The sequence below is a fragment of the Branchiostoma lanceolatum genome, chromosome 3, assembly GCF_035083965.1.
Source record: "Branchiostoma lanceolatum isolate klBraLanc5 chromosome 3, klBraLanc5.hap2, whole genome shotgun sequence".
Taxonomy (NCBI): Eukaryota; Metazoa; Chordata; class Leptocardii; order Amphioxiformes; family Branchiostomatidae; genus Branchiostoma; species Branchiostoma lanceolatum.
In genome coordinates this window covers 13,858,999-13,871,406 of record NC_089724.1, presented here as the reverse complement: position 1 = coordinate 13,871,406, position 12,408 = coordinate 13,858,999, and the positions used below count along the sequence as shown (strand labels likewise).

The window sequence follows — 12,408 nt, the reverse complement described above, 5'->3', positions numbered from 1 at the left end:
GCATATTTGAATAGTCATATCATGGAACACAGCAGGTTTTTAAATTGCCTCATTAATTATGCAAATTAAAATCTGATTTGCATCATTATCATCCAATCAAACAAAGCACCACGTAAGTTATAGAGTTAAAGTATATCTCATTAATTATGCAAAAGAGGTCTTCGTTTGCATAGTTGATATTAATTTCTCTCTTCCTCAGTCATGTCACATGTTTGAGAGTCCTATCATGGAATTTGGAGGATGTATCAATTTTCATCATTAGTTATGCAAATTAGATACTGATTTGCATAATAAGTATTAATTCATGTAAATCATCACTCAAGCTATCCATTTAGCAAAAAGCATGACCATCCATCAAGCCCTTCTTGAGTTATTCCCTTTCACAATCTGAAGCAAAACCTGCTCCTGCAGTCCCAGAAAATGCCACTAGGGTGTCCAAACCGATACCTTTTACTCTCTTTCCAAAGAGCTATCTACTACTCAAAAGTCGGTTCCATAGCATATCCAAAACATGAGATATCAAAACAGGAATTTCCGCTGCAGTACTATAACAAACGCTACCCTATGCATAACCTTCTGCCCTAGCTCCGGAGCCAACAAACTCCTCGGGTGGGCGGTGCCAAATCCACTTAGAAGCCCAGGTCTCTGTATTACGTGACAAGCTAATTTGAACAGTCAAACCCCCTGGCCCAATGGGAATATCTCCTTACTACACCAGTAACACTTCCCCTACACCAGTAACACGTTCCAGCTGGCACCCAGCTAGTATACACTCACACAATATAACACATTTTTACACTTTTCTCGTTAATTATGCAAAGCACTTCGCCCAAAATCTAATCATCTTGAGATTTCCCACATACACACCGACACACCAACTACGACAACAAACCATCCAGGCGTTCTCGACTTATCGTGTTCACTAACAGACACACAGACAAGCATCAACGAATAACCTTCTCAGCGAAGGTAACTATACAATGAACAATTACATATAACCTACGTTACCATATCCGTAATTTACTCATTACGCACAAAATGTGATGTATACATGAATGTAGGTGGCGCTTCTACGAGCGAACATGATGTTACATGGGCTCCTCGCGCGGCGCCTAAAATCCATCTTTTTTATGTCAATTTGTGTCTTAAAGGTCATTCTAGTTGTCTGTAAAGGATTCTGAACCTTCTTCGGAAAGTTGTCATAGTTACCTAGAGCGTAACGGTTAACTCTGCACTTCCCCACCTCAAGCCGTACAAAGAGTAAATAACAATTCAACAACGGAAAACACACAACGCAAAAGATACACTATCTAGTCTCTGCTAGCTATCTACTACAATATCTTTCTTAAAATAAGAATCATTAACGCCTTTTCAACTAAAATATTACAGACCGAGTTGTTGAATTTAAACATGAGATACAACGGGCCCGTTGGCGTTCGAATCCGACGTTACTTTCGATGACGCCAGACCCTCAATGTCGTACTTATCAATGTCATGTCCAGCACACATACTACAGATCCACGAAGGTGATTTTGACTGTAAATTAGAATGGAGTACACTAAAAGACTCCCGGGTACTTAACGAAGAAGGGAAAATGAAGAATCTATCATTCGCTATACCATACTCCGTGTGTTAGTCATTTGTCCAGCCCTCCGGACCACGTAGATTTCATAATTAGGCACCTTCTTTTCGCCAAACATTTTTTATTCGCATGCTCGCATCAGTGTTGGGGTTCCCAGAGGATGTTATCCATATATGGCCATACATTGTATAATCAAATCAACATGGCCTAACTAACACAAAATGGTTCCACATTCAGCACCAAGGACATGTCCATTTTGTTTCTGTTCTATAACCAGAGCCAGCTTATGTAAGACTAGAATGGTAGCATTTGCAAGCAAATACATAATGTTTCCCTTCACATGGTCTAGCCATACAAACTTCTGCTCTATCTATTCTTACTCAAACACATTGATATATACTATAGTTGCCAGCCCCTCACTCAAGCTCTGTAATGCTGGTTGCTACATTATGTAATCGAACACCTCGGTGTTTACCCGTAACCATGGTGACAGGTTCAGGTCATTGACCCTATTTATTTGGAACAGAAGAAGAAGAAACAGAGCAAAAACAATATGTTTACTTTCTGTGAAGGTAAACATAAAAACAATATGTTTACCTTCTGTGAAGGTAAACATAAAAACAATATGTTTACCTTCTGTGAAGGTAAACATAATAAAAGTGGCAGCAGCATCCACAACACACCTAGAATGCAATTATCATAACACTGAGAGTGAAGTCAATGAGACACAGAGGCAGATATGATTGCCCAATGATTTATCCTCGCAACAGCCATGCTCCTATGATTATACACGCAGAATAATAAAGTCACGTATGCTACATCGTAGTGCTTGATTCTAGTGTCAACCTTCTTGGTTTTTCAGCCAATGACAAATGTTCATACCAGCAGAGCCAATAGACAGAGGTTTCTCAATACTGTACAGAAAAAGAGACTGACAGCCTGACAGAATGAGTGGGGTGAAATATGGCAGTTCTCTTACATATATATACTTAAAAGGGTATATTCGTATGTGGGCATCAATACAGTTTCTCACTTTCAGCTATTATGGGAGATTTTGAATGAAAGAATCAAGAAACACTTTGTTTTAACTACATTGATCTCTTTTATCTGAACCCAAATTCAGAAAACAGCGCTATTTCAGGTGCGAATAATACCGTCATATAACATGTTACACCTCCCCTGTTTGAGATTTTCTTTTCTTTCATATTATATTTCTCACTTCTATCCTGTGTCCCAACACCTCCATTTCCTTTTTCACAGCCTATTTATCTATCGAAATACAGACTGATTGGATGCTTACCAATGCAGGTGTTTTGGATCTGTAATATCAAACATTGTGTTCACAATTACATTCAAGCTACATGTACATGTGTTGCATATGCATGCCATGTGCATTGCATATCTGGAAAGGCTGTAGTAAAAGTATAGCTAAGTTGGCGAGAATGACATGAAAAGGCCTTATTTGTGACAGAGAATGGCTCACTTCTTGCTGCCAACATGGCAAATCAATCATGTTATCATTGTGCTGCATTTCTCTTCAACTTGAAACAGTTTGTCATGACATTTTGTTTTCCATTTGGAGTCAACAATATACTTTGGTGCATTGTGTTTCTTCAGAAGTAGATTTTGTAAAATGTCAGTTGTGAGTGATAATATCAAGCCTCTTGAATCTAAAGCATTTTCAAAGCTATGTACCTTATGTAAATCTAAGCACAAATCTTTGAATGTTTGAGAAAAAAATGAGGTTTGCTGAAACATTGTACATAGGTCCATAAAGGTGTTCAATAAATATGAGAAGATTTGGAGTAGTTGTCAAAGTGATCGTAAAATCAGCAAAAACATGAAGAATGTATGCAAAATAAATCTATACAGATGTTGACCATTTAACCATGGTTCATTAATGTTAAGTAGATATGGTAATGTTAAGTTTAAAACTGAATACAGAATGTTGTAATTAGTGATTACATGTAACTGCCATTGCCATGCCTGGAGTACTCCATCTACTACATGTAGCACACTGATCAGAAATATGGTTTCTTGACTAGCTATTATATCATACATCCTACCTCAATTAAAAACAATGTTAACATACAATACAATACAACACACTACGTTTGTACATTGTGTTACTGTCTGGCTAAAATTAGAAGTTTCAAAAGAATATGTCATAAAAAAAAGAAACATTACAGGTACTATGCAAGATGAAAATAAATAAAAACATAACAGTCTTGTCTGCTGATCAGAATTTAGAAAATAACATCTTTATGTTAGTATGAATAGTAGAAAACGTACATTTTCAAATCTAAATGTGCTGTAACAAAGAGTAAATTTGCCGACTGAAAGTTTAAAATCATGTCACATTATGTGAGAATTCATTACGAATATCATTTGTAAAGAAGTATTTGTCACATGACATGACAAAGATTATTTCTCCAATCATGTTGCTTTTCTATAAACACAAAGGACCATAAATGAATTGTAAATGAACGTCTTTGTGGCTTTCTAACACTTTGTGTTCTGTCCTCCTTTTGGTAGACAACCTTACAAATATTCCAGAATAGAAAATCAGAAGTTTGTTATCATATATAAGTTACACTAGATGGTTGAATCCGTACGTATGGTTATTTTGTTCTTGAATAAATACTGATAAATGTACAAACAGCATTATATTTAAATGTAAACTTAGCTCAGGACTGGGCCGTCCTTTTCATTACGAGTCCCAACAATACGTTCTTTTCACGTCATAACGAAAGGAAGGGCCTAAGTGGCCTCTAATGTCAGGTTTTGTTTAGAACTATTGATATGAAAATCATTATCCTGACTAGGCACACTGCAGGACATGTCATCGAGCTCCACTGCTGTTACATCTGCGGTTACAATGGCCGTGTTTTTAGAGTCGTCTTTGCGCTCAATGCTCATCCCGCTCGCTGACGACACATCTGTGACGTTACTGGTACTGAGGCTGTGATTAGCCCGGATATGGAGCCGGCCTGTTCTGCTGTATTACGCCGGGAAACGGCGAGCGGTTCCTACCGCCAGTCATGCTGGCGCGACCCTTACGTTTTTTGTCAGCCGCCTTGTCCCGGGGAGACGTCATGAAGGAGATACTGATGAGGAAACCTTGCGAGGAGTTCAGGGTGATGAAGATGTACCTGAAACAAGAGAACTTCGTCGTTTCTAAGAATGCAAGAAGGAAAAATGTTAAGAGAAATGGAGATAGATAAGCAGGGAGGAGGCTCTAGATGGATAATACTAAGGGAAATGAGAGTCAGTCAAAGACCAAACAATCAATGAGAAAGTATATGGAAGTAATTAATAATATAAAGACAGGCAAATTACGAGCGTTTCATCATTTTCACCACAACACTTCAATCAACTTACCTCTCTACATTCGGCGAATTCTACAGTTGTCTGCTTTTGAAAATAGCAAAGAAACACCTTTATGTGCCATATGGTGATTTAAGCTGGTCAAGCTTTGGCTGATCGCTGGCCAGAATAAAACAGTCTGATATTCATCCGTATTTAGCTAACTGGTGCACATAATTTCGGTTTAATACCAGGTAATTACGAATGAACAGAAAAGTAAAGAAGGGGGTGGCTTCAGGGTACATGGATGCAGCAGTAATCTCACCACAAGACGTCCTGCTGAGTTCCAGCGGCGACGAAGCCGAAGATCCAGCCCAGCCCCATGAGGGTGGAGATCTTGAGGAAGGCCTGGAGCTGGGAGTAGGTGGCGCCATGGCGGGCCCGCGCCGTCCGGATGGACGACACCGTGATGTTGAGAACCGTGTGGATGAAGAAGTAAACGTTGCTGGCCAACACCAGGCCTATAGGTGCCACAAATGTCACCTGGGTTTGCGGGATAACTGGTATTAGATGGGTCATGACATCATCATCCTGGACTTACAGGTTGAAATATTCGCCCCAAATAAAGAGAATCTTACCGCAGAAAACCAGTCACTGAACATATTACAAGAACAATATTACAAGAAGTCCGATTACAAGAATAAACAGCTTAGGTAAAAGGGTAAAGCAGGCATCCTCAATTGAGGTGAAGCATGATGCTTTTTCAAGTAGCTAGTAGTGCAATGCGGCTTCGCCACGGCTCGCGTTTTTGGCCAAGCACACCGGGTCACCCCTACTCTTCTATATAAGTGTGTTGGGTTCTTTTACGTGCAGAGGTTTGACGCTTGGGGCTTACGCCCAAAGCTCCCTGCAATCCCTTTTCATGTCCGAGTTCGAGTCGACCACTGAGGTTCGAACGCGGGCCCTTCGGAATCCACGGAATTTGATCCTGATGGCGAAGCAGCGGAGTTGCGTTACCGCTTGCGCCAAGGGGACATGTACAGCTTAGCGGATGGTAAATAAGTACATTGGCCTTTTGCTTTCAAAATTTAGGCACCGGTTTGTTTCGGCCAATCTTTAACTCAAGTTTAAGCTTTCTTTTTGGCACTTTCGCATTAGATTTGAGGTTATGTAGATTATCCATCTAACGTCAGGTGAGCCTAAGGGGGGCAGTGCGTGCAATGGAGGAATCAGCGAGCAATGGCTGCATGCTGGGTTGATCTGCACGGCAACAGATATCATACGGAGGCAGCGTGGGAAGCTTATGTTACAGCACACAGGGGGACAATCATATTAACGTACATCCAAGCCGGATATTAAATGTCATGCAATTACTACAGTTAATTACCTAAGTGTGTACTTACCAAAGATACACGGGGTTTTCTCGTTAACACGGGTGTTCTAATACAATATTTCATTACAAACACGTTATTCCCGAGAATCAAATGTTGTGCTCCCGTCTCGAGTAGCATATTGTTCAAGCAAACAGATCCGGTTGGATATTTTGTTCATTCGTTTCTCTCGGATGACATTAGATTTGATCCCATCCTGTCTTGCATGGATAGCCTATTTGACGTATCGCTAAGATTTTCTGTCCGTGATTAGACAGGGCCTCGCATCGTATTAACATGGGAGGGGCGCAGATATATTGGTATAAACTCAAACCTATCAACCAACCGACAAAACAAACTAGCATTTGCCATTGCAGTCGATGACAACAGTTAGCTAAACTATTTGCTCTAAAACAGAAATTGGCAATATTCTTAAAATATTTTGTTATTTCCAACCGTGCAAGACGTTACGGATTACTAACCACCAAAGCGAAGGGTTGCTTGATCCAGCAGATGTCCGTCCCGTACCCAAGGAACTTCGACTCCTGGCTGAACTCTAGGATGACGCTGATAGTGACGATCAGGCAGGGGATCAACCAGATGTAGCACATGTAGACCTTCACACTCCTGTAATGCACAATAAAACATCAGTCATTACTACTACTACTACTACTTCTCTCTATCTCTCTCCCTTGCCATATATCATATTATAGCATCATTCAATCATTCATTACCTGATAAATATTTGATCTGTGACTGGGTACATGTGTGAACGACGCAGGGGTCTGCTGCGGAGGCGTAGTGTTTAGTGTCGGTTCCATTGGGCAGGTCGCTGCAGATTTTAGATCCTGTATCCAGCAGATGAGCCAAATTACGTTGCTATAGTGATGATAAGCGATAAAAACTATTCCGGAAGCTACTTAGATTTACATAACTCAACACAAGCAATTTTTAGATATTTTTAGATGACCCAAGCTGGTTGACAGAAAGGGCGATATGTCCTTTTGTTGACAAAATTTAAAAGTAGGAACTAAAATGATCACAGGGCAATGCAAAGCATACCCCCAACACACACAAAGATATTTTAAGTGGCCGTACACCTCACCTAAACCCCATGGCTCCAGACACCCCTCCCAGCGTTCGAAACAGGTCAAAGGCCAGAACGTTCATGGTCAGGAAGGCCACCAGGAACATGTAGTGCGTTAGGATGGCCAGAAACACGCAGAATCCTCCCAACGGGATCTCGTCAGAGAAGACGAAGAGTGTCTGCGCGAGCAACAAGGAGCAGGTCAAGTTCAGCTTCAGGATGTCCGGGATCTTCTTGTACATCTTCTTGACCACGGCGGTGGCGATAAACACGAGCATGCTGACAAAGGAAAGGCTGCTGAGGGCGAGGGTCAGGAGCTCCTGTGCTGTGTACCCCTGCCGCAGTGTGCTCGAGAGCGACACGGTGAAGTTAGGGGAAAACTTGAGGAAATCGTTACAGATGAAGGCGAAGTTGCCAAATCTGACGTAGTGCTCTTCGTCGACGTGCAGCCCCGAGAGAAGTAGACGAAGAGTCCCATTGGGCTCGAGAACTTTCCATTCCTCTTGATCAAACGGTATGAAGCCGGTCCGGCAGTCGGGGACATGTATCTCATCTTCGATGAACGTGTCCAGATCTTCTAACGTTGAATTGTACTTTTCGTAGTCCTCTTGAAGGGATTCCTCTATTGCTGTCACTATCTCGTCATCCAAGCGACCGATGTTCAAAACTTCTTCAACGCTGTGTTCTAGGTCTTGCATGCTTGGTTCATCAGGTGCCGACTCTTGACTGAAGTTGCCTGCAGTAGTTGTCAGGATTGGTGTGACAGCTGAAAAATGCTTTTCACTCTCTACACCGGAGGGTCTTTGTGATGTGGAACCTTCCTGATTTTCGTCATAGACGCTTTTCTGATCTATCCCGGGCTCCTGTTTCGACGCTTGAGCACCCTTATCTGTTCCATTTGTACCTGCCCAACTATTTTGGCCCCCAAAATCGCCTTGACCGTTATCTGTATACTCTTCGGGGCTGTCCAGTACTTCGGTTTCTGTAGAATTGCTTGTTTGGTTTTTTGGTCCGTTTGAAGAGCCGGTAAAGACCGCGGCACTCCGAACTGTCGACTGGTTGTTTTGGGTGAATCCCCTCGGCGTAGTTGTGACTGGTTCAGGTGTCAAGATTTCTGTAGAAGCAACAGTCCCGCTGGTGTTTACACTCCCCAGGTTTCCATGCATCAGCGTTCCGTTTTGACCTGTCTGTTCCGTACTTTGACAGGAAGCAGAGTGAATACAGATAACAAGAGCAACCATCACAGTTGACACGATGTTTTTAAATCCACTTACTCTTCGCATTGCTGCATAGCTGTGGCAGGAAAGATCGGATGACGGCATTGATCGAGACTGTTGCAATCTTCTCAGAGAAAACTAGCAATGGTTGAAAGCGCGGTCTGTCCTTGGTGCTGAAAATCTGCCACGTTCAATTTGCGGCGTGGCGAACAGAAAAGCTCTCTTGGCGTGGCTCGGTAGTGCCTGTCACAGAGCCCAGGTGCGATTTTATCAAAATAGTTTGCTCCGCCTATTCATGACGTAGTGGTTGGGCGCATGTCTGATCACTACCGGTACCAAATATGGTAGACGTCTTTGGTAGATCAAAACAGGACCAAATAAACGCGTTTCATCAAGCTATCAAAGGGCCTTTTTGCTAGCTGTGGTTGACTGAAAAGCCTTTTCTGATCCGCGCTCCTCGATCTATACGTTGATCGCAATGTAGTTCCCACCGCAAGGGATCGTGTATTATCTTTAGTAGCCTCAATTTCAGCTGTCTAACCGCGCATTTCGTATGAGGGATATTTACAGCTGATATGAGCCATTTAATGTTAAACGTCATTTTTTTTCGATGTTTCAGGTTCTAAACTAGAAAACGCCACATTTTTCATTGCACTAAATATCTTACCTATGTTGTTGTTTTGTAAGGGTGTTTTTGCTCTCGTATTAGGTGTCCAGAAGATAATATCCATATATCAAATTAGCGCAGCATAATGAAAATCAGCAGGGGGCAGTACATCTCATATCTTATCAGGAAACTCATCCTTCCTTCAAGCTGCAAAATACTGGGGACACAGGTGCTCTCCTTTCTCTCAGGAAATGGGTAGATGTAAGCTAATTAAGGATGTATCAGTTGACTACGCAGAAGATGACAAACCTAAGGCTCTTTTGTTTCAGTAAGGCCATGCTGATTATTATGATATAGATGACATCCTCTGGAACCCCAAAACTGATGCGAGCGTGATTCACGGCATATATTTGATCATTCTGCAGCTTCTCTGTACAATTTACAGTATGGTCGAAAACTTTGTTGTTGTTGGGATCGGACGAAAATTGATGCGCGCGCGAATGTCATCTATATAATTAAATAAACATGGCCCAACCAGCACTTTTTCAACCAACACTTTTTATAAGTAGGTGACAAACAACAACAAAAAACTGAATGTCTGAAGAATAATGTCTCAATATAATTACAACTCTCAAACATGAGAAACAAATAATGACTGTAACCAAAGTAAGCAAAAGTCTATTTTGATAATGATATTGCCATTTACTTGTAGTAGGCATTGTTAGGGCCAGTTAAATTTTCAGTTTGCCATATTTTCATTACCGATAAGCTGTCAAGGTTTAGGGCATATTTCAGCCTTATGATAAAGTGTGACAACTTTAGATAATTCAATATGGCTTGAATTCATTCCCAAGTAAAATGTTTGTAGGCCTCACCAATGTGATTTGTTGGTTCTCGGATTTTTCTGAATAAATATTGAGTGACAGCTGACAGGGAAAAAAAGTCTGAGGTGAAGATAGGGGCTTGCATAACATAAAGAATAATATGATTATTCAAGTTTGCAGCTTGAAAAAAAGACTATGTCTATGGTAGACACCCAACCCAACTGCTAACTGGAATGTCATAACCAAGAAAAATGTACCTTTGAAAAGTTTGATTGCCGTGCAACAAAGTCTTCCACCACAACAATTTCTAGAGCATAATACATCCAGGTCCATTTCAAGATATCAATACATACAAATTGAAGTATCATTATCATGTACTTCCTCAATAACAGATTGACTGACACATTCACCCTCTAAACTTAGGAAGAAATGCCAAGCCCTTCAGTTTTCATAGTAAATCATTTGATGTTACAATGTTGTTACCAACGTGAAGCTCCACCAGGTGCCCAGTATTAGAACTGCAGCCACCCTGGCTCCAATAAATTGTACAGTAAGGCTTATTGTCCCTAGATACTACTCCAGTTCCACTGCGTATCATAGTCTTCCTAGTTTGATTTGGACGTTCAATCTCAACTGTAGCTAAGACAGGCTCAGTCCTGTGTTCTTGCTCTTCGTAGTCCATCATGTCGGCGTTGTGGTAGACAGTGGGACATCTTTCACAACTTAAACTCTCAGCAGACCCAGGGTTGTCATCTACCTCGCTCCCATCTGTTTGCTTCTTCCTGCAGTTTTGCGATGACTTGGGATTGCTGTGCTGATGGTCATCGTACCTGTTGGACTGTGTGATGTTTGACTTTCCTTCTTTATGATTCTTGATATGTTTTCTCATTGTCTTGGGATTAATGCACTCATACGTACAGCTGTTACAGTACAGTACTGAACCATCCTGATGGTATTCTTTAGGCTTTTCAGGATTTAGCATCTCTTTATGCTGCTTCATATGTTTTAATAACAATTCGTATTTGTTACACTGATAATCGCAAACCTCACATATGAATATCGGTTCTGCGTATGTATTAGTCGGTGCAACATTCGACGTCTGTCCCTCTTTATGTGTTTTCCAGTGTTTTCGCAGAGTCTTTGGAACGAGGCATTTATAACTGCAGATCTTACAACTGAGTACAGGTCGGTGTCTTTTTTGTATGTGTTTGTCCAAGTAGTCCCGGTTCATACATTGATGACAGAAATCACACTTCACTACTGCTCCGGGTTTGCCTTTACTAACCTCCTTGCCTTTACCATCCATCTCTGGCTCTGCTTTGTACCAGTGTGTCAGCAGGTGAGACTGTAGCACTGCTGCTGGGGACACGGAAAGCTACAAGTCCGGGAACGCTGCACAAAGTGACAAGCCTTTTCCTTCCCAAAGACAATTCAGAATTTCTCATCATCTGACATGGGTGGGTGGGGGCATTATCCATTTGCCACCTGTAAATAAAGAAGGTATGGTAAATATGAAACTTTATGAAAATACAGCAGGAAATGCAACGGTTCCCCTAATCTATAAAATATGCCATCTTCTTGATGCCCCCCACCCCCTAGTACACTTTCCCCACCCCATTGGCGGTTCCGATTACGCATGTGCAGTGTCAAAGGTAAAGGCCCCCGAGACGTAAACAAACCCCGTCTGGGTGTTGTTATGCAAATCTAGACAATGCGGAGCCACCTGGGCTTTCACCTTTGACACTGCACATGCGTAGTCGGAACCGCGAATGGGCTTATAAACCCTTTCCGATCATTTCTATCACTTTTATTTGCGGACAACGAAAACATTTTCAAGTAACATTCGATATAAAAACATGAGGCATGAGGCAAGCAATAAGAAAACAAAAAGATACCATACGGGCTCACATTTTCATTCTCACCTATAAAGTTTAACGTTACCTCAGATCATAGCACGTTGTGAAAAGTGGGTGACATGACAGTTTCCCGCACCGGCGACGTTTTCGAAAGTTTCCTCAATGTTTGGCACTTCCTCGAGGCGACGAAGCTCTGAACGACAGTCCGGTCTCTCTATGGACTGAGTACTAAAACTTTACATCTACAAATTAACGTTGCCACTGAGGATATCCGTTTGTTCTCACCGTCAGTCCTTGTTGTTGTTGTTGTCACTGGCCGAGTTCGAGATTCCCTGAACTACAAGAGATGACGTCATTTCCCATGCTTCTTTGCGATAACCTGATGTCGAAGAAATTGTCGAGATATCGCAAGAAAAGTTGGTCACATTGTTGTCTCCATATCAGTCTTACTTTTTTTGTTGACTTCAGTAAATCATGGTGACCACAGGCCAACTATGGCTCACCTACAAAGAAAACACACACACACACATACATACACGCACGCACACACACACTTTAG

At 41.6% G+C, this 12,408-nt stretch overlaps 2 protein-coding genes across 2 annotated transcripts; both read right to left on the bottom strand.

The window, feature by feature from the left end:
- Window positions 1-2,322: 2,322 nt before the first annotated feature.
- LOC136430436 (uncharacterized) lies at window positions 2,323-9,708 on the bottom strand. The gene is made up of 4 exons (XM_066421045.1): window positions 7,364-9,708; window positions 6,741-6,885; window positions 5,214-5,431; window positions 2,323-4,734 (listed from the first exon to the last, which is right to left on the bottom strand). Exons 1-4 carry the CDS (start codon window positions 8,665-8,667, stop codon window positions 4,551-4,553), a joined length of 1,851 nt encoding a protein of 616 aa, XP_066277142.1. The 5' UTR covers window positions 8,668-9,708; the 3' UTR covers window positions 2,323-4,550.
- A 76-nt stretch (window positions 9,709-9,784) lies between these two features.
- Window positions 9,785-12,285, bottom strand: LOC136430437 (RE1-silencing transcription factor B-like). The gene is made up of 2 exons (XM_066421046.1): window positions 11,935-12,285; window positions 9,785-11,478 (listed from the first exon to the last, which is right to left on the bottom strand). Exon 2 carries the CDS (start codon window positions 11,297-11,299, stop codon window positions 10,442-10,444), a length of 858 nt encoding a protein of 285 aa, XP_066277143.1. The 5' UTR covers window positions 11,300-11,478; window positions 11,935-12,285; the 3' UTR covers window positions 9,785-10,441.
- Window positions 12,286-12,408: the final 123 nt, after the last annotated feature.

Coding starts and splice junctions, on each gene's coding strand:
- LOC136430436 (XM_066421045.1), bottom strand. CDS start 8,667: ATGCCGTCATCCGATCTTTCCTGCCACAGCTATGCAGCAATGCGAAGA. Junction 5,432..6,740: donor AGCAACCCTTCGCTTTGGTG/GTTAGTAATCCG, acceptor CCGCAAACCCAG/GTGACATTTGTGGCACCTAT. Junction 4,735..5,213: donor ACTCAGCAGGACGTCTTGTG/GTGAGATTACTG, acceptor CTCTTGTTTCAG/GTACATCTTCATCACCCTGA.
- LOC136430437 (XM_066421046.1), bottom strand. CDS start 11,299: ATGGATGGTAAAGGCAAGGAGGTTAGTAAAGGCAAACCCGGAGCAGTA.